This window comes from Neodiprion lecontei, chromosome 3 (assembly GCF_021901455.1).
Source record: "Neodiprion lecontei isolate iyNeoLeco1 chromosome 3, iyNeoLeco1.1, whole genome shotgun sequence".
Classification (NCBI taxonomy): Eukaryota; Metazoa; Arthropoda; class Insecta; order Hymenoptera; family Diprionidae; genus Neodiprion; species Neodiprion lecontei.
In genome coordinates, this window is record NC_060262.1 from 28,922,487 (window position 1) to 28,942,241 (window position 19,755).

General features: G+C 40.5%; 1 protein-coding gene across 8 annotated transcripts; it reads right to left on the bottom strand.

The window, feature by feature from the left end:
* Positions 1–144: 144 nt before the first annotated feature.
* On the bottom strand, positions 145–16,239 carry LOC107220706 (synaptotagmin 1). 8 transcript variants are annotated; one of them, XM_046733598.1, is made up of 10 exons: positions 16,065–16,239; positions 9,245–9,392; positions 8,840–8,962; positions 8,591–8,736; positions 8,413–8,505; positions 7,913–8,107; positions 7,476–7,652; positions 6,726–6,977; positions 6,415–6,632; positions 145–3,080 (listed from the first exon to the last, which is right to left on the bottom strand). In XM_046733598.1, exons 2-9 carry the CDS (start codon positions 9,387–9,389, stop codon positions 6,438–6,440), a joined length of 1,326 nt encoding a protein of 441 aa, XP_046589554.1. In that variant the 5' UTR covers positions 9,390–9,392; positions 16,065–16,239; the 3' UTR covers positions 145–3,080; positions 6,415–6,437. The 8 variants fall into 8 exon arrangements, with proteins under 8 accessions (XP_046589554.1, XP_046589553.1, XP_046589551.1 ...); XM_046733597.1 differs by having other exon boundaries at positions 145–584; positions 8,413–8,511; positions 16,065–16,238; XM_046733595.1 differs by having other exon boundaries at positions 145–680; positions 8,413–8,511; positions 16,065–16,238.
* Between the last annotated feature and the right edge of the window lie 3,516 nt (positions 16,240–19,755).

Sequence of the window (19,755 nt, forward strand, 5' to 3'; positions counted from 1 at the left end):
TGATTATATTTTTAATCACAATCGCTGCAGAGCGAATATTCAAGTCGCGAAATCCGAGACTGAATGACGAAAAACGTCGGAACGCGCGCTAAAGCATTTAGATTATTTTATGGTTCAAACTTGAAGTCTCACGTTCAAATCTTACGCATGCTGAACACATTTCGCGTTACATTTGCCTTTTTAGCCGATCCAGGTTTTTTGTTTTTTTTTTTGATTCGCAAGGCTGTACTTTTTTCATTCTCGCGATCATTCATGCGAGTCATAAATCAGTTAAAATTTCACCCTGAAAGATCTGCGTTGTAGGGATTGTTTTTGCACATGACACATGGGACATTTTTCTTGCAAGCTGCACTAATGATACACGATATAATATAGTATAATGATAAGGACAATTTCCGATCAACTCAATATAATTAGCCTTATAAACACTTTTATTTACATGATTCTTGGTGTGCTATGTGTGCCTCTTTTTTCTTCTTGACTGATCAACGAATCGATATCTAGGTATAGATATAGTAACATTAATATAACAACTAGCTATAAACTGGGTAAATGGTGATCGATGAGTCGTCGTCTGTCGTATACTGCAGCATTCCGGACGAAGTAAAAGTTGGCCAAATCATTATGAGGTGGGGAATGATGCCGAATTTCATCCGACGAATTTTCAACTTTAATTCTCGCTGTGAACAAGTCGCAGGTTTACCTGTTGTCTCAATTACTGAAATTTTCACTAACAATAAGATCTGACCAACGTCTTTTTGAAACGAGTCATTTTTGATACACGCGTTCCAGCTTGGTTTGGCTCTCAGAATGCTAGACATTTTATTTATTCCAGTTCTCTTAATAGTAATCATGAGCACAAAACTGGCAATTTGATTGACGACAATGGCAAACTTGGGCGATCGATATTTTTGCCATTTCTGTATACCCTAGTTGCTGTCATTTCCACCTTCACCGTAATCAACCCCGACTTGCAACCTTATTATTCTTCTTTTTCATCAATTTCTTGTTTAAGCCTGAAAGGTAATCCCCTGGACTTTTAAAGTAGCACTGATTCCTAATGAATGACGATTTTCAAGCTTCATTTTCTAAGAACAGGGCTGCAGGTATACTTTGAAAATTTATCCTAGAACTGTTTCTAATTTGGAGATTGAAATATGACTGGTCCATTCTCCAAACACTTATTATTGCAGTACAGGATTTTAATTCCGTACGTTTCTTGTCAATAAAGAATTGAAGGGTTGGACCGTTTTCTTTTTTCCTTTAATCAGCACTCGCGTCTTCCGTACGCACCGGTGGACTAAAAACGTTTTTACAAACTAAAATTATTGTATTATATATTTTACTCTGAGTCTAACTGCTAACGTTTCTCGTGATATTATTTCCCTCGCAGAATTTCATTTTCAATTACACACCTAGTTTTACACTCTAACGATATTTCTTCTTTTTATTACGTTTTTCATATCCCTTCTAGTCGATACAATTATAACTACGTATAATAATGTTGTACTAATAATAAATAAAAGTAATAATAACGTTAGTAATGAGTTGCTAAAACTATCATCGTGCTGCTATTAGTGATAATGATAATGACGTTATTATTCTTTCGTAAGATGATGTATCGTATGGTTTAGTATACGTGACAGTATTATGCACGCTCTCTCTGACAACAAATTCATTCGCATAAGGAAGCAGTGACACGGATCGACGTTCGTCAAGTATAATATGCGGAGACGTTTAAGTATTTTGGGGAAAAGTAAAGTAATAAAAGGCACTAAATACTTTCTCATGTAAACATTGGATTTCGAATATTTATTAGAGAAAGTATGCGAATATCGGAGATTTAATTGAATATGATATTACACACATTGCAGGCATATCGATACATTAGCCAATGACACTAATTCTCGCTATATGCGTTAAATGGTACGATCGGAGATGATGTATCTACTCCCTAGATTTGAACCATTTATAAATATACCACTGGAAAAAATTAATGTACATGGGGTAGTCCAAATGAACGTGAACAAGGTTGGACCTCGACCCCCACTGAATTGGTCGCCGATTCATTTCCTACATCGACTCTACCAAATATACATTATCTCATTTTTACAGATTTTTCCCACTTGCCGTTTAGGAGTAGATATTTTAGATTTAATCTTCCATGAGTCGAAAATTGTGCATCTGGGAAAAACGTTGTAGGCCAGACAATATCGCGTTTTTTTTTTTTTGAATTTTCTCGAAATCGCGAGTCATCGTATTCAACAAAGATCGCACAAAAATAGATTTTCTCCAAGTATCAAGTTTTTCGAGAACGCAGTTTTCGAGAAATATCGCTTTTTGTGCGCTTTTTTGTTGAGAAAGATGACTTACGATTTCCAGAAAATTCGGAAAAAATCATTTTCGACTAATTCAGAAAAGAACACAATTTTTTCCCCTCTACAACTTTTTACCAAATGCACATTTTGCAAGTTATGGAAGATGAGATCTAAGATACCTATAATATTCTCCTAAACGGCAGATGAAAAAAATCTGAAAAAATTGGTAAATGTACATACGGTGGAGTAGAAGTATGAAATAAATCGGTGACAAATTGGGTGGAGGTTGGGGTCCAACCTTGTTCACGTTCATTTGGACTACCTCGTATACACTGAAAATCAGTGAAATATCAGTGAAAGGTCACTGAATCGTCAGTGTATATTTACTGGTTTTTTTATAATGGTATACTCATAATTGAAGTGAATCGCCCTGATTCAAATTTAGAGAGTAGTAGTTGCGATGAATTCATGCCGGAATTATTCATAAGATACTAACTGAAAATTGAAAACGATATACATCATCGATCAACGAAATAACTTGCTCGTGAATTTTCTCGACCAATGTCACTCTCTCATATTTGTTCGTTCTAGATAATAATAATAATAATAATAATAACAATAATAATAATAATAATAGTTAATTTCGTCTGCTTTCAGTTGTGTTTGACGCTGAATTTTTTTCTTTTTGCATGTACACGCATCGTCAGTTCAACGTAATACTTATACTGTGATGATCGTTTGCAATGATTGGTCCTGCTGAAACTATAGAATCAAAAAAAATTATTCAATTATATAACCATGTTAGCTGCTCTGGCATTGATTGCACGGATAAAAAAATCCAAATTACGTCGTTATGTGTCTATCGATTGATGTTCAATTTTTCAAATATCTGGAGCTTTTCCGTTTTTCATTAGGATACATATTTTACTGGCCACTTACGAAATCTAATAGGGAAAAGCTCAATGTGTACTCAAATCACTTATCAGAAGAAAATGTCGGTATTAAAAACCATAAAAATGCGCCCCGCAAAAAATCCCACCGTTCCGTCAGGGTTCAGCAAAACCAAAATCTAAATCAGCAATGGCTAATTAACACTCTCATATTAATTATTTAATCTACGGCGATATTGCGTTCGCATATTTATATTATTTATCGACTAGATTGCACGCTTCTATAAAATGCGTAATACACATGTATATATGTGTTTTCAATGATTTTATACGACAAAGAAATGATCGCAATTTCGTTTTACGTATATTTCGTTCCTTTCGTCATGTAGAGCTTATACAGTTACCAATGGTATAATATTTTTCTTTAACGCCCGTCTAGATTTCCACTGAAAATCTTGGTGTTTCCAATATACATTCATATTTATATAATTAAAGTGTGCATTTTTTTCTAACAGTTTTCTACACGTAATGAAAATTCAGTGATTCGTTATTTTCTCTGCTGCACGCCGTAACGAACGTCTACTTATATTTGAACATCTCCCGTTGGTCGCAAAAAAAAAAATGATAATTCGCTAACTTTAATTTCATCGCAATGCGGTGTAAAAGACGATGAAATTGATAAGGGCTTCGTAAAAGCCAGTCGAAGTTAATTGTGTGAGAATTTCCTGTGCCTATTTGGTCTATTTATACAGCATGAAGTCGATGCGGAAATTCTCGTGTTAAATATGCTTAAAAACTAATAAAATCAGTTAGCGAATGAAAGCCTTAATTCTCACCCGCTACAATGGAAGAATTTTTATTACAGAATATCCTTCGCTCCGCGGTCCTATCCTCAACATTCTACCGTAAAATGCTTGCAGTATTATTATGGTTTTACACGCGTTACTTTCGGCGCCCACGCGTATCCAATTACCACTGCGATTCAACGTGAATGTAGAAATTTGAAAGATTTCAGTTATTTTACAAAAATTTGCAACGCCCCTCTGATCGCATGAATCCGAGTGATTCTAACATTTAAACGACCGAAGGAGTATAATTCTTATATTGACGTCTCTTTAACAAATTTTCCCTGAGTAGCTGCAGCCGTAAGCGCTATGCAGGTGCAGTGAACCGAAAAATGGCTGATGAATTTCCTTTTCGTATTTTGACAGATGTTGGGATTGTGAAGTTTCCGATTTACGCTTCGTCGTTGGCAATTGAATCGCTTAATTGTTGCCGTATCCGTTGCTGTTTCACTCTTTTACTTTACTTTTTTAAAACAGTTAAAATAAATCGTTTATCGAATTAACATCTGATGGCAGTCCATTGGTCACCAACTTTACTTTATCTCTCCTTCCAACTTGTGATATGAGAATTTTTCCCCGTCTCCGAACGCCGTAACCGATGAGGAAAATGACGATGGAATACGATATAGGCCTACCACGTGTTAGAAGAAGGATAGCGGAACGTTCTTTTACCGCGAATATGTAACATTGAAAATTCATCTACGATACATGATAATTCTCGTTATAAAACAACAACAACAACAACAATAATAATAATAATAATAATAATAATAATAATAATAATAGTAGTAGTAGTAATAATAACAACAACCATCGAAATAAGTAAATACATCGTAATGATACAGTAATGATAATAATTCATGTACAGAGCAAGTGTTTTTGTATAAAAGTAGAATAACGTCCCAACGAATAATCAATTATTCTTTATTGTAACTGCATTATGTATCTATATTTTTGCCACTGATAGATAATAACAGGTATATTAATGATTAATTTTTTCTTCCTCCCTCCCCTATCTTTCAATCTACGTATGGTAATATGAGTGGTATATTCTTCGTTCAAACTTCGTTCTACTTCGATTCAAAATCCCCGATATACATATAGGTTGCACATTGCATAATCTACACTCACCATCATCATCGTAGAGTTTAGATACATATCGAATAAAGGCATTGACCAGATCTGCATATACCATGAAATTTATGTTGATTCTGGCGAATTGAGAGCACCATGAATTCCCGGTGGATACGATGTAAAATAAAATTCAATCCGTTCGTGAGTTCGTAAATCTTTACGTAGAAACACATTTAATACCGTTCGTCAATTTGCTCACAATCAGCTGTCCGACATTGGACTGAACATGCTTAGAGGTGGAATTTGAACAAGCAAAGCGTATTCATACGTATATATATATATATAAATTTATATGTTTTTTTATTGTATTCGCACACTTATATACCGATATTTGATAAAGTTTAAGATGCACACACACGCTATGACACGATTTGTTATGATGATAAAATTATTCGTTGGTCTCAGTGGAGTATCGATCGTTGATTACACAGGTTGTGTGTTACGACAGGATTTTTTAGACAAAGATATTGAGAAATTCGGACAAGCTTTAACGATTGATTAATTACCAGGCAACTGCGTCCCCCGAGTAATGCGAAATTCACCCCCGTGAACCAGTAATTACGTTCGCAATAAATTGATCATTACAATCTACATTGCTTCGATATTGTCGATATCACTATTACGCGCATAATAGTTGTTTATGCAGACGAAGACCTAAAGGTCAATGCCTTTATTTATTATTTATCTGTTATAGGTATGTTTATATTATATATATATATCTTTGTAAAGGACACCTCATATAATGTATAATGTAATGTAATGCTTGAAATCATCCAATGATAAAACTACAGAGAGAAGTATAGCAGATATATATATATACAAGACACTACACTCCATGAGAACATATCATTTTCAATTCTATCTTTTATCTGCTCTTTGTTATTTATTGTTATTTGTTTAGTTAATTATTATATATTATTAATATCTACTATAAGTATTTGTTTTGTTATTTATACCAACGGATTAGCCATCCCCTTACATATTTCGATTGTTTTCTCTGCTTTCTCTCTCTCTCTCTCTCTCTATCTCTCTCTATTTCTCTTTCTCTTTATCTCTTTCTCCCCCCCCCCCCACTCTCTCTTTCTTTTTTTCTTTCTCTTCAATTTCTCCTGCGACAACATAAAGACAAGAGGCCCTTGTTATCTTCAAACTTTATAATCCAAACGCGGTATGATACACGGTAATAATAATATAGTTTATCTGTACAGGTATCTGGATAGTTCTCACCTCGTTCAGGATTCGTCAAAGTTTTAGTCCTTCTTATCGCCATCTTCCGGGTCTTTCAATGTGTGCCACTGCGCTATCGGACGCCTGGGCGATGCCAACATGTCTGACCAATGTCTAAGTTCGGTTCCGCTCGCGTTGTATCCAAGAACAACTTTGCCAATTGGTTCCGAAGTACCGATGCGATCGTAGTCCACTACCGTCACAACCAGCTGCACTTTCTGCAACGTCAAAGTATAGAAATTCGAAATGATCGAAGACCACCATTGCCGCGTCTCAACTAATTTATTTACTTAACGATTAAGACGGTTTACCTGAATCTGCTCGAAGGGCACCTCAAACGTGAAGGACTCGTTGTAGTAAGGATTCAGAGTACATTTCTTGATCGACGTCTTCTTCTTCTTCAACCTCTTGCCGTTCTGCATCAGAGCGATTTTCACGTAGGGATCGGAAAGCCCGCCGACGTCCATCTTCTTCAGATTCTTCGCCTCGAGTATAACAACAGTTAGTTTACCGGCCGTTGGGACGTATCGGAGAGAGAAGCAGATGTCACCCAGCTTGTTGTCCTGATCAGACAAAGTGGTCAAGTATAATTATCATCTACAGAATATCCTCCTTCGCTTCTTTTCTCATCAAGTTCTTTGCATGGACTTCCCCTTTTCGGGGACAGAAAATTTTCGTTCAAGTTAAGTGTTCGACAATTGACGCCGTTGGTAGGCCGAGGGTCATCATTTGCTAGGAGAAAAGTTAATTTATTTACAGGAAGAAGAAAAAAAGTGTAATCTGAGGTAATCATGACGATGGATAAAGAGAGAACTCGTTAGAGGGAGCTTGCGGTCGGTTAGCTTTTATATTTTTATTTGTACCGACGGCAAAGTTTCGTCCGGTCGTTCTATATCCAGGCGTTATTTATGGTGCTGATTAATTACACCTACCGGAGAGTGAAACTATTCGCGGTAATAATAACGATCAGTGAGTTTAGCTTGCATGCAATTAGGCTTTCAGCGAAACTCGCGGTGATTTCTTAGTCTCTAAAATAGATCGTGTAGACTTTTTGAACCAACCTGGCCACCTTCACCCTCGACGCTCTGAAGTTCGCGCCATTCCTCGATAGTCTGAGCCAAGTCTACCTGGCACAGTGGAACTTTGACTTCGCCGATCTGATCGTGTTTCGAAAACCTGTCGAAGTCGAAGATTGCGAACACGAGGGTCTTGTTCATCGCGTCGGCGTAAGGAACACTCTGAAAAAAGAATATTCGTCATCCAAATTCACTACGCGAACTGGTTCAAGGCAGACATTCGACCTTGTGCCGCTTTCGCAAATGCGGGTAAGGGAATTTCTCGCGTCTACTACGCACCGATTACTCTCGTTGGCTACTTTGTCACGTAATCATCACACTAACCCATTTCTATTTACTATCAAACGTCGAACTTACACGAATGAATTTCGCACATGTCCTGAAACTCTACAATCGCGATTAGCGATAAAATTTATCCTCACCTTGAACGTGAAGGTTTCGTTGAACACGGGATTGAGCGTTTTTCTGTGCACTTTAGTCTCGAATTTCTTCTTCTTATCCGGTAAGAGGTAAACTTTCACGTAAGGATCCGACGTCCCGCCCATGTCTAACGCTGGCAACTCTTCGGCTTGGATAACCGTCACTGCCAAGCTGTTCGAGTTAAAGTCGTACTCCAGCTGAAAATTAAAGTAACACGATGTCCCAGGGTTAGACGGCCGCTTTTAAGACTATTTCAGAGACAGCTGTGACAACTAGAGTTCGAAATCTAACTTTTCAGTGAAATTTCATTTCCATAAATCGTGCCCTATTATAGTGTTTGCGATGTTTCGTTGCAATTTTTTTGACAATTCTACTGTCAAGATATCTGGTACCACACTACTTAGCAATCTACGTATAATCTAGTGATCGTAATATAATCTTTCGGCACACTTTTGGAATACTTTCAAGACTTTGATACGTGTATCCGTCCGAGGTAACTCACCTTGTACTGGAGCTTCCCAAGCTTGACCTCGCTATGTTTACTCTCGGCTTCGTCAGGTTCCTCGGCATTATCCGTGAGCTCTTCCATGTCGGGCTGAACCTGGACAAGGTTAAGTGGATCCAAGGGGTATAAAAAAAATGCCTAAGCTCTACACTTGACATAGAAAACGGATAAGTACCTTGTCTTTATACGTGCTGCCGAGAAGCTGAACGGACTTGAGGTCCACCGCCCCCTTCAAGCCCTTCTTTCCGTCCTTTGAACGCCGTTTGCGACAGCATCTTCTTATGCAGCAGAAGCAAATTCCTAAGATCACGACTCCGATGGCTGCGGAGTGAGAAACGAGAGGTACAATGAGTATATCGTCGTGACAAATAATTTGTTATTACAATCGACGCAGGGTCGAGTGTTCGAAAACGGCACAAGTCACCTATAAAAATGGCAGCCAATCCCCATTCCGGCACGCCGGTTTCCTCCGACATTTCCTTGCCCAAATCCTTGAGCTCCATGAGGACCTTGTTGGTGGCCTGCGTGGTGACGTCATTTTTCGTTTCTGAAAATTTGACCACCGAGCGAGATTAACACGTTTTCGCCGAGCCCTTTGAGCGCATAGAAAATTAATTCCAGGACAATGAGCACACGGCTCTCTCGCATTGTTTCTGCGTGACGTCGCGAAAGATAACCCGGTTTCAAACGACCCGCATGCCAACGATACACAGTCAAACTTTTTCCCCTCAAAGGTACGTAACGAAGAATAATTCATCCGCCCTTGGGATTGGAATACCGCGTGTAATGTAGCCACAGGAGATTAATCGAGCCGAATAATTATACTCACCGACTTTAACCTCTTCCGCAGCAGTCGTTGACGATCTGATCGTCGAGGTCGTCGAGCTAACGAAGGAGGTAAGCGTTGTCAAATTCGGTTCGACCTTCGGCTCGACGTTCTCTGCATCAACGACTTCCCTCTTTATCGCCGGCATCTTCTGCAAATCACGTTAAAAACGATCGGTTATTTATCCAGAGTGCCGAAACAATGCTGACTTCGATTTGCCTTCGTCGTGGTACGCTGAACGAACCTCACCTCACCTCACCGCCTCACCGTCGATGTGTCTAAATACGATTATAACACACGCGCAAATGGTTCATTGCTTCGTACTGTACTCGGATTAAGCTACCGACGCAGACTTCTTTAATGATTTTCCCACGATTTGTAAACAGTAGGACATACATATATGCATGACGATCGGCGCTCGGGTTCGTATTGCGATTGTTCGACGAGGAACACCAGGTTTGAAGAATACCAGCTTGATCCGATTCGTTGCACAACTTGAAAAACTATTCCTTTCAGAGAGCGCTGGAGAGGTACGATCAGACAATGGGAATATCTTTGTCTTATAGATATCTCGTTAATTAATTAATTAACACCGACAACCAACGAACCAACGAACCCCCGTCAGATTCGCTCCATGATCGGCAATATCCTTTAACATAGGTATATTGGGTATTAGATATATTATGTATCGATAAGCTTGCCCGCCGGGTTACCGTGCAATTACAAAACCGATGGACGGACGGTGGGTTTGCCAGTGCGATATTGAATGGTGCGTGGGCGGGCGTGCGCGCAATGCTAGCAAGGGAAACAACTAAATGGAGCAAACGCCAAGGTCAGAGGGAGAGGGAGAGAGACGTTACAGCGGAGGAGAGAAAGATACGGATGGGGAGGAACGCGGCAGGCGCCGCTCGACAGTTCTCCTGGGGGTTGCGATAACTCTTCTGACTCCGTCCTCGTCTCGACCCGCCTTTCACCCTCAGCCTCCCACTCCCTGCCAAATCTCTCCCTCTTCCTCTTCTTTCCCTTCCTCCTCTTCCTCTTCCTCTTCCTCTTCCTCTCTCTCTCTTTCTCTCTCTCTCCCCCTTCATAGCATCTCCTCTTTTCGGGTCCACGCAAGACGTACGTTACGTCACGACGGACATTCTTTCCTTTGCCAGCTCGGTCAAGGGACGATTGCCAAAACCAATATAGGCGAATAGCACGGCCGAACAGATCGGAGCTTTCGAGGGGCGTAGAGATGGCGATAACCTTGGAATTGGGGGCTTGTTGTAATGAAGATGGTTTTACCGTATCTATAAACTCGGGAAGGGCCGCACGGCTGTGTTCCGAAAGCTTTTATCTCAGACCTCGATTCCTTTAAAGCCATAGCCTCTACTCCCCTCGGAACATTTTTTCCATCAACCGTTATTGTCCATCAGCTTTCACCCGACGGAGACGTATTTCGATGGAATTTACCAAGCGAAGTTCTACGAAGCTGAAATTCGATAACGTGTCATCAGGAATGAACCGGAACGGAGTTGATTTTATGATTTTTGACGATGACGGAAAATATCGTTCAACCTGTAGGTAGCAGTAGAGATCGTATAACGAAGCAGATTGATTAAATATCACGAACAGAATTTAAAAACAAAACGAGGCAAATGTATGATTAAGCAGCTGAATTACTTTGCTGGTTCCCATCTTGACTCCCTATCGCGAGTCATTCGAAAACTGAAACATAAATATACCTCCGATGTTTGTGGGTAAGATGTCGCAGAATGTGATGAATGATTGTTTTATCGGGCGAGGGGGATGAAAAAGTACGGCTTTTCTGTTCCGATCGTCGCTGCAAAACGGTGTACATAACTACAGCTTGAATATGTAAATAGTTTTTATTCAACACTGGATTGGGCTATGAACTAAACGTATTCTAGCGAAGAACGGAGCGCACTATTAGCTCGTCTGTTCGTGTCTTGTAGGTTTTCAGGGTGGCTCGGTAATAGCGGCGTAAGAGTATATAGAGCAGTTTATAGCGTAAACGAGGCGATTCTCAGCGGAGACCCTCGTTTAACTTGGCAGAAAGTACACAAAGATTTTATCACCCGCTTCGACACTTCCATTGCTTAAGTATATCGCGCGGGTGAAGCTTCATTTTTAAATTCCCAACTCGCAACCCTCCCCGCAAATTCTTCTCCGACTTTAAGGGTTGAATCGGTGGGAGAATAGACACGTCTCAAAAGCCTAGCGGATTATCTTTTCAGTTTTACAACTGAAAGCTGGAGATGCTGGAGAGAACCACTTGGACCGGCCGAAAGCGGAACCCCAGACTTGTGCGGGTGGAAAATTCGACGACTAAATGGAATTGGAGGTAGCTGAAACGCCGGGAGTAATACGTATAGTAAGCTCACGGTAAGTGGCGACATTCCAGCCCCAACCTCCGAGCACTTATTCCAATGCTTTCCATCTGTCCAATTCCGTCTTTTTCCCTGCATTCACGCAGTACGGAAATTTTCTACAGATCAGATTTCGCTGGTCGTGAGAAAATATTCTCGGTTTAACGAAGAAATTTGAATCCTAATTTTACCCTTCAATTTGCCAATTTCGAAATTCGACCCCTAGACGTGACATTGATATTACACTTCGGCGGCCGGAGGTGTGGGCATCTCATAAACTCGCATGTGCGTCACGCGAGTCATTTATGACTGGCAATTACAAGTTTGCTTCAAGATCGTGTGCACGGTACGGACATAAATGGAAATTGACCATGGAAACTCGACGACTATCACAACAGTGCTCTTATCTTTTGATAATTGATCACCCTGGCTCATATAACTTCTTCGCCTGCCATGCACGAGGTGCGTTATATGTGTGCGAAATAGCGCTACGGATGACGTTCGTGCCGTTCAATACATCGCGATTTCTGCACGCCCATACCCAAAGTCTTCTGTGAAACTCTTCGCTCAACGCCAGTTGGTAGACGACCGAAGCTAAGTCTTCTATTGCTACGTATTTAAAGCGTAGACTTGGTTGCCTGTCTGCTACAGTTTCACAGAAGATCCAAGTTTGGCTCGCGTTTATGACACCGTGAAGGGCTCGGAAAGGGCTCTGAATCTTCAACGAACTGCCCTAAGTATATCCTCGGCAGGATTCGGTCGATGGTGGGTTATGGAGCCTGCAGTTAATCCCACCGGTAAGATGGAGATTTATGCCTACTCGATGGTTAAGGACGTCTTTTGAAATCCGTTAGAATTGCCAATTAACATGCAAAACATCAAACCACTCGCATACTGGAATCTGCACTGATTAAACTTGTGCAAGTTTCTCCCGGTCATATGTATACATATGTGATATATATCTATGTACGTTAGGATAACGTATATATTTGCATACCAATATCAATCTGCCGGGCTTTGTTCACATAAGCCTCTTTCATTTACACTCCGGTTCAGAACTAGAATTGTTATTTGAATCGGGTAAACTTTTTGATACTGTATATGGGTAAGTCAGGCTTCCGGATAACAGAAAGATCTATTTCAACAAAGAAATTTGTTAAGATAGCGACGCGACAACTGGAACAGGTAGATAATCTGAAAGTTGTATTCAGGCCCGTGAGTGCCTCGTCGATTATTCGGACCACTGTGGCTGATTCTACTTATAACCCGTACAAGATATTGCAAGTTTCGAAAATACTACGATCTTCAAAGAAAGCAATTAGATTCTGACGTGATCTTCGTTACCATTCCGAAAAAATGGTAGCACGGATTTTGCTTCTTACTCATAAGTCATGTGAGGTAGGATATTCCAAGGCAATATCATCTCTTTGATCCTGATCGGCGTATGCGCACCAGTTTCACGTTAAATAATTATACTTGTACTGTAAAAGGTATTTATGCATGCTTTCAATATGCATACCTACGTGATACACGTTGAAGGTGACATTGAAAGACTAGGAGCAAATTTATTTTCGGCAAACGATTCGGCAAGTATTACGTTGAGCCGGCTAGTTGTTAGCGACTGTGGGCGTGTCATTCGGCGGTTAGTTAATAAACGTGCGAAAAACGTGTAGAATTTTTTAGCGATTCAAATCCCGGCGTCTATACAAGATCTCACCAAGCCTCGTGCTGAAAAAGTAATGACTTGTGTATTAAGTCTTTTCGTATACTCCAATGAATCTTGACGTTTCATTATTTTCAAATTATTTTTCAGCGAACTTTTTACCACCCTAACGTTTTTCCTCTCCATTTTATTAGCATCTCGGTTGATCCGTATTGATCCCACAGGATCCGAAGACCTTTCGTGTTTGAGACTGTAGTTCAAACGCAAGATTGATTTGAAAGTTTCTGTTGTTTAAAAAAATTCAATTTCCTCGCAACGCGACGTCTCGCGATTGGCTTACGGTATTAAATCTTGACAAACTTCTCTCGCGATACAATTCGCCCAATCATGGAATTAGCACGCGGATTAAGGAGACGAGGCGAATTATGCTCTACTCACCGACCCGTCGAAATTCATAATTGAAATCAACGTCGGTCAACCGACAACTAATCATATGCTAATCCCTGAACCCAATTCAGTTCAACGTGGGTGAAGCGTTTCAAATTGAAAAAGGCAGACGGGCGACACTGGATTGAATTGCTTAAGCTTCGAAATGCCACAGAACTGAACATTTGTCGAGTCATGTTCGTTATACTCTGAGCTTCGTGGAATCAAATTTTTATTGCCAATCAGATAAGGTAAGCCCGTCGATTGACTTTTACCAGGTTATCTATCACCTCGTTATATCAGGTCACCGATTAATAACAGCTTTCGTTATAAATCGATATTGAAACGACATATTTTTCATCGAGGAACGCTTTTCGCCACGCACGGAATGAGTTGAAAGAATTCGTGCGCTGCTCCGACATTGGTCGATTGTGCCGAAGAAGACCACTGGAAAAAATATCTCGAATCGCACAGATATTTGTGAAAATTGGAGAACAATTATACAATATAGAAATTGCTTCGTTCACGTTCCTAGTCATAATTTTAGCAGTACAAGACGGATGACTGCGTCTACGATAATAGTTATTAAAAAATTTTGGCAGCCCCGGAAATCAGGCCCTGTATTCCTTTTGAGCTTGTTCTCGTACGTTTAAACAGATGAATAGATTAGTCGAATTCTCAAGCAATGCATTAACAAGATTCACACCGATTAAAAGTGTGGATCGTAACAACGTTACATTCGACAAGTTTCCAACCAAGTTTTCGCCACCTAATTCAGGGCTCGTGTACGTATTCAACTAGGTCCCTTATCCTCGTTCGAGGACCGCAAGCTTGCAAACGCTAATGGCACAGGTCAAAAATTGGGGTGAATATCAAAGCACGTAATATGTAGAACGCGTGGAAGCGTACTGAGATTTCGAAGCAAGGGATATCACGCACAGGTGTGTAAACACGAGACGTAAAAAATAGCAACGAATTACGTGCTCATGAATGGGGTCGATAATCGATATTGAAAATATTACGAATATACGTCAATGTGGGGCGTCCGAAATCAATAGGCGTTAGACGATGTCGGTGCAGTACCTCTGTGTTTGGATATCGCTCTTCGTAAATAAACTGATTTTCACTAGCTACACCCGGAAGGTCGTATCGTCGGATTGAGTTACCGGAGTTAACGGCAATTAATATACCGATAAGTAATCCACGCTAACGAAGCCACGGGAATTAGCAACGTCTGCAGAGAGTCTCGACGATTTAGTTTTGGGATCCGGATGATGTCCAGATAGGGATGCTCGGGATGAGCACCGACTGTTGGAAAGTCTCGAAAATGGGTCAAAATGACGAATATCACGGTTTTGGCTCAACATCTGAGAGGGAATTTCACGTGCGAATACCTGCTACGTACGCAACGCTTGACCTAAGGCGTGCAGAAGTCAAAAGACACGCGTTTCCGCTGATATCCAGAGGTCTTCTTACACCAGCGGTAATACCCTCATATTCGGATTAGTGAGGTAGTGCAGCGTTCCGTTGCGAAATTTAATCCCGTAGATTCGGTTACGACGAAATTCAGGTTAAAATGGCGGTCGCCAGTTCGACTATAGGATAGACTATCAAACTCGAGGCGGCTGATCGCGTGCAATTCTTACCTTCCACCCGTATATTTGTTCGCGGCAATGCTTCTGCGGTGTTGGAAAAATTCAATTGGCAAATAAAGGATACTGCCGAAACGGCTGTTCGTAGAACGGTTCTTCGAATATGACGAGGATGTGAATTTCTTCATATGTATAACGCACGGCACCCTACGTGCGTTGGGACTATTAATCAGTTGACGTAATTTATGGAATTAATTTGTTTCACAACATTCAAGCTCAGATTATTTTTCTACATTAAAAATGACACACGAGACGATTCCCGGTTATATAAACGTGATTTTTGCCCGGAAGGAAGAAAATTTCCGGTGTTATATCCGTACCGCTTCTAATTTCTACATTCCATTCCGCAAGTCTAATAAAACATGTTGAAAAGTAAGAATTGATTTTTGAATTCTTTCAAAGGTTCTTTAACTGCTAAGAAAATTTTACTAATTCCGAAGATCGCAATACGTGTGACACGGAGCAGTGATGGAAATATCTAATAAATATCGAAAATCAACGATGGTCGGGTATAAATAAAGGTTTCTTTTTCTTCGGAGAAGTGCAGTAACTCTAGCAAAGCTGGCATGAAAGGCGTTAAGGACTGAATAAAATCGCGGAGATATTCAACGGTTAGCAGCCCTCAGTTTGGAGGAAGGAATCGCGGAGAGTTTTTTGTATTTCGGTGTGACGGTCCGCTCTGTGAAAATTACAACAACGTAGCTACTCACCGGTATCTCGGTGATGCGTTAGCTACCTCTTGGCGATGTGTCCGATCACAATTGCGGTTGAATTTTCACCGAAAATAATTCGTTTTATAAGTACATTGTTACACCCTGCGAAACACGACGGTGTAGATGTCGGAAAATCTATGCGTGATACTCTCTTGGGGAGGGACTCCACTGCGCCTGACCGAGGGAACCAACATGGCCGTGGCTTGCGTCGGAAATCGATAAATACGCGCTCCGCTCTCCGCCGTCGACGAACCGCCCCTACAGCCCTACAAAACCACCTACGAACCCCGTGACCCGCACTTCTCCCGCACCACGTCTTCGTCGTTGTCGTCGTCCAGATTGACCCTTAAGCTCGGAATCTGCGAAACTATCCGCGGTGATAATCGCACCGACAAGTTGTTATGCAATAACCCCAGATTTCGATGAAATTTAAGATGCTTGCAGAGCAGTCGACATTCGGCATTCAACTCCTATTTCAGTCGTGTCAGAAACGATCCAGTTTTAAGGGTAAAAACCATTCCAAGTTGACCTTGACACCGTCAATCTGCGGGTCAATTGAGTACCAGGAATTAACGGATTTTTTATCGGCCCTGCAAGTTTGGAATTGGAATTTTTGCTCACTTTCGAATTATGAGGCAATTATCCGATCGGTAAGATGTGTCGAACGCAAGGGCTGGTTTTTACCCTTGAAAGTGAACCATTGACGGTATGCGAAAAAAAAGCTTGATGAATATTTCTTGCTGCTTTATGAGGGTGTCAAGTTTGAAGGAAATCGCTGAGTCACACTAGGGTAGCTTTACTTGCGAGTGCACCAACTCGACGTAAAGTGGCACGCACGTCCCCTTGAAGTACCTGCAGATCCCTTTGCTGGTCTCATTGTTAGACATGACGCTCTAAGCAGCGAAAAATTGTGCACTGCGTCCAAGAGACATTCGACCTTCTTTTTTCCAACTATGTGGTTCAATTTTTCACTCCCAATTTGTTGCCAACTTTCGCAGTTGTTTCTCTAAAGCAACTGCTGGCTGTGAAGATACGGTTTCACTATAATCCATGCTGATACTTCATACTTTCTTTGGGGTATACAATATATTTTGTTGAATAAAAAAATTCTACTTTGAATTTTGTGAGTAAGATTTATAACTCTGTCTTATGTCTGGATTTTCACGGGCAGTTTTTGGCCGATTGGAATGCCAAGAAAATAGCGGCAATTCGCATTCAGCGCGCACCAGGTAGCGTTAAACTCGTTCTGTAGGGACTCTAGGTAGCGCTTCCCTGCTTTATTGGCATTCCTATTGGTCAACAACTCGGCAGCAAAATGTTGCAACAACTTTTTATTGCCCTTCAAAATTCAGGCTATGTCTGCGCCGTTTGTACACTGCATTTTCCGTTTACCGAATGTAATTTGAACACAAGAAACAATATCCCGAGCAGTTGTCTTGCAACAAATACGTGGCTCAATCCAGATTATTATTAGATAATACTGAATCTCTAGGTAGCGGATCTGGTTTTGAAGGACTTACGATTGCGTTGAGCGTGGGATGCTTCGTCCGTTCTTGCTTAGCTTATTCGTCAACGAAACGCTTGAGGTAATTTGCTCAAGGATGTTGCGTGCCGTCCCTTAAGGAGGAGACGAGAACTAGCACAAAATTCCATGTAAGGATACAATGGCGACATTGTTCCATTTTCCCCACATTTGTATACAATATTGTTCACTCTGACATTCGCGATAATGTAATTAGGAGTAATTGGCAATTGGATGCGCCAACGGCACAAAGGGCGGTTCTTTTCCCGGAGAAAACGATCATTCGTGCGCTCTCTCTATCCAGCTCGCATTCATTATGGATAATGTAATCCCGACATTTTCGCGCTGGGTCCAGCACACTCAGATATGAAGTCTGAGTGCGCGGAAAAAAATGTAACGTAGATTTTACATCTGTCGGTGGCGAACATTAGGGCAGCACTTTTTTGGAGTCCTACCTAAGCATGTTGAACTCTCACTATCGGATTTGTGAATCTTGCCACAATTGCTGTAGATTTAACTCCAAAGAAGTGCTGTTCACATATTGACCACAGGAGATGTAAAATCTACAATATTTTTTTTTCCGTGTGCGCGTTACGTCAAAGTCAGCCGGCTTTACATCGATAATTCTATTTGTATCAGGCTCAGGGGTTGAAAAATATTTCACCTTTACCAGCGTGTGGGAGGTGAATTGGGTTCAGGATGTCTTGACTATCGGGTTTCAGAGTCATGCGACAATTTATTATAATGCTCGTGAATTGGCGGAGGTAGAGATGAAATTGGAATCTCTCAGCTGACAAAATACATGCGAGAATGCAACGACGAAACTTTTGTCTAGTTCAACTCGTATTAAGTACCGCGGTCCAACGCTGTGATACAATTTGCATTTTCATTTGCATCGGACAAGTTAGGGCTTAGTCGTTTACGGCATGACTTTGTTATGAGAGTTGGGTATGTACACCTTATCGCGATAGATTCTGTTGTAAAGTTCAGGCGCTCATTCTATATCGTCCCTCCGATCGAAACGCGTACGTGACGTTAATCGTACTGAAACCTTCGCTGTTTTCAAATTTGTACAATGGGTACCACGCCACTCACAAGTAGGAGTTACAGCGTGAAACTGGCAGTTATATTTCGATGAAACAATAATCAGGCGAACCCTTTCGTTGCTTATATTATGCATAGACGTACAATGTATCTTCGTTGAATAACTCGGGCAATTATTGTCCATGCAAACAATTATTGACCCGTAGCGTGAATGCTCGGAAAAGTTTATCGGATTCGAGAGGGACGAGGAGGAACGAGAACATACGTAGAGGCTTTATAAATGTATCGATGTTCCTTTCTAAATGGTATGTATATACAAGGGGTCTTTCACCGAAGAAAAAATTGGTAGCATGATCACGTATTTCGTGATTACTTACATTTTACAGATTTATTACGAGAGATTACCTGACAAATAAATTATACTTTGATTACGGGATTTCTCATGATTTTTAAGATCTCGTATGATTTCCTCACGATTTATAAAATTTCAAATGATTTTTTCGGATTACAAAAAGATTCCTGCAAGCCTAAATAATTTCTCATGACTACCAACGATTACCTCGATGATTATTAAAGCAGAATTTTATTTTAATATTAGTGATTTCAGTGTGATTTCGGAGATTACAAAATGATGTCGAATGACATTGACACCTCAATCGCTTCGGTGAAACCGCCCTTGGGTATATTCGATATTGCCGATGAGATGAATGTCATTGTGAAGTATATTCATTGCAATTGTCGCATATAATCGTTGTACTGAATATTGGTAGCGAAACCTGCACATATGTAATGTAATGGATTGATGTTACATTTACACCATGAAGATTTTGCGCAACGTAACGCCGCCGAGTTTGCTTCCTTTGTCAGTATTTACATCGATAATGCGCGATCCTTTCCATGATAAACGTTATTTGCTGTTATCGCTTGCGGTGAAAATAGTCGTCTGCATGCCAGCTTCGAAACGAGATGCCCCGTAGGCAAAACGTAAATATCTCAACGATCGGAACCAGAACCATCAATTATTTCACCTAGAGGTGTATTCGTAATTTACATGTAACAGACCCTGTAAACGTGAGGTGAAAATAACAAATTATGTTTATAAGCATATTTTTTAAAATTTAT

Coding starts and splice junctions, on each gene's coding strand:
- LOC107220706 (XM_046733597.1), bottom strand. CDS start 9,389: ATGCCGGCGATAAAGAGGGAAGTCGTTGATGCAGAGAACGTCGAGCCG. Junction 8,737..8,839: donor ATTGGCTGCCATTTTTATAG/GTGACTTGTGCC, acceptor CTCACTCCGCAG/CCATCGGAGTCGTGATCTTA. Junction 6,633..6,725: donor TGCCCTTCGAGCAGATTCAG/GTAAACCGTCTT, acceptor TTGACGTTGCAG/AAAGTGCAGCTGGTTGTGAC.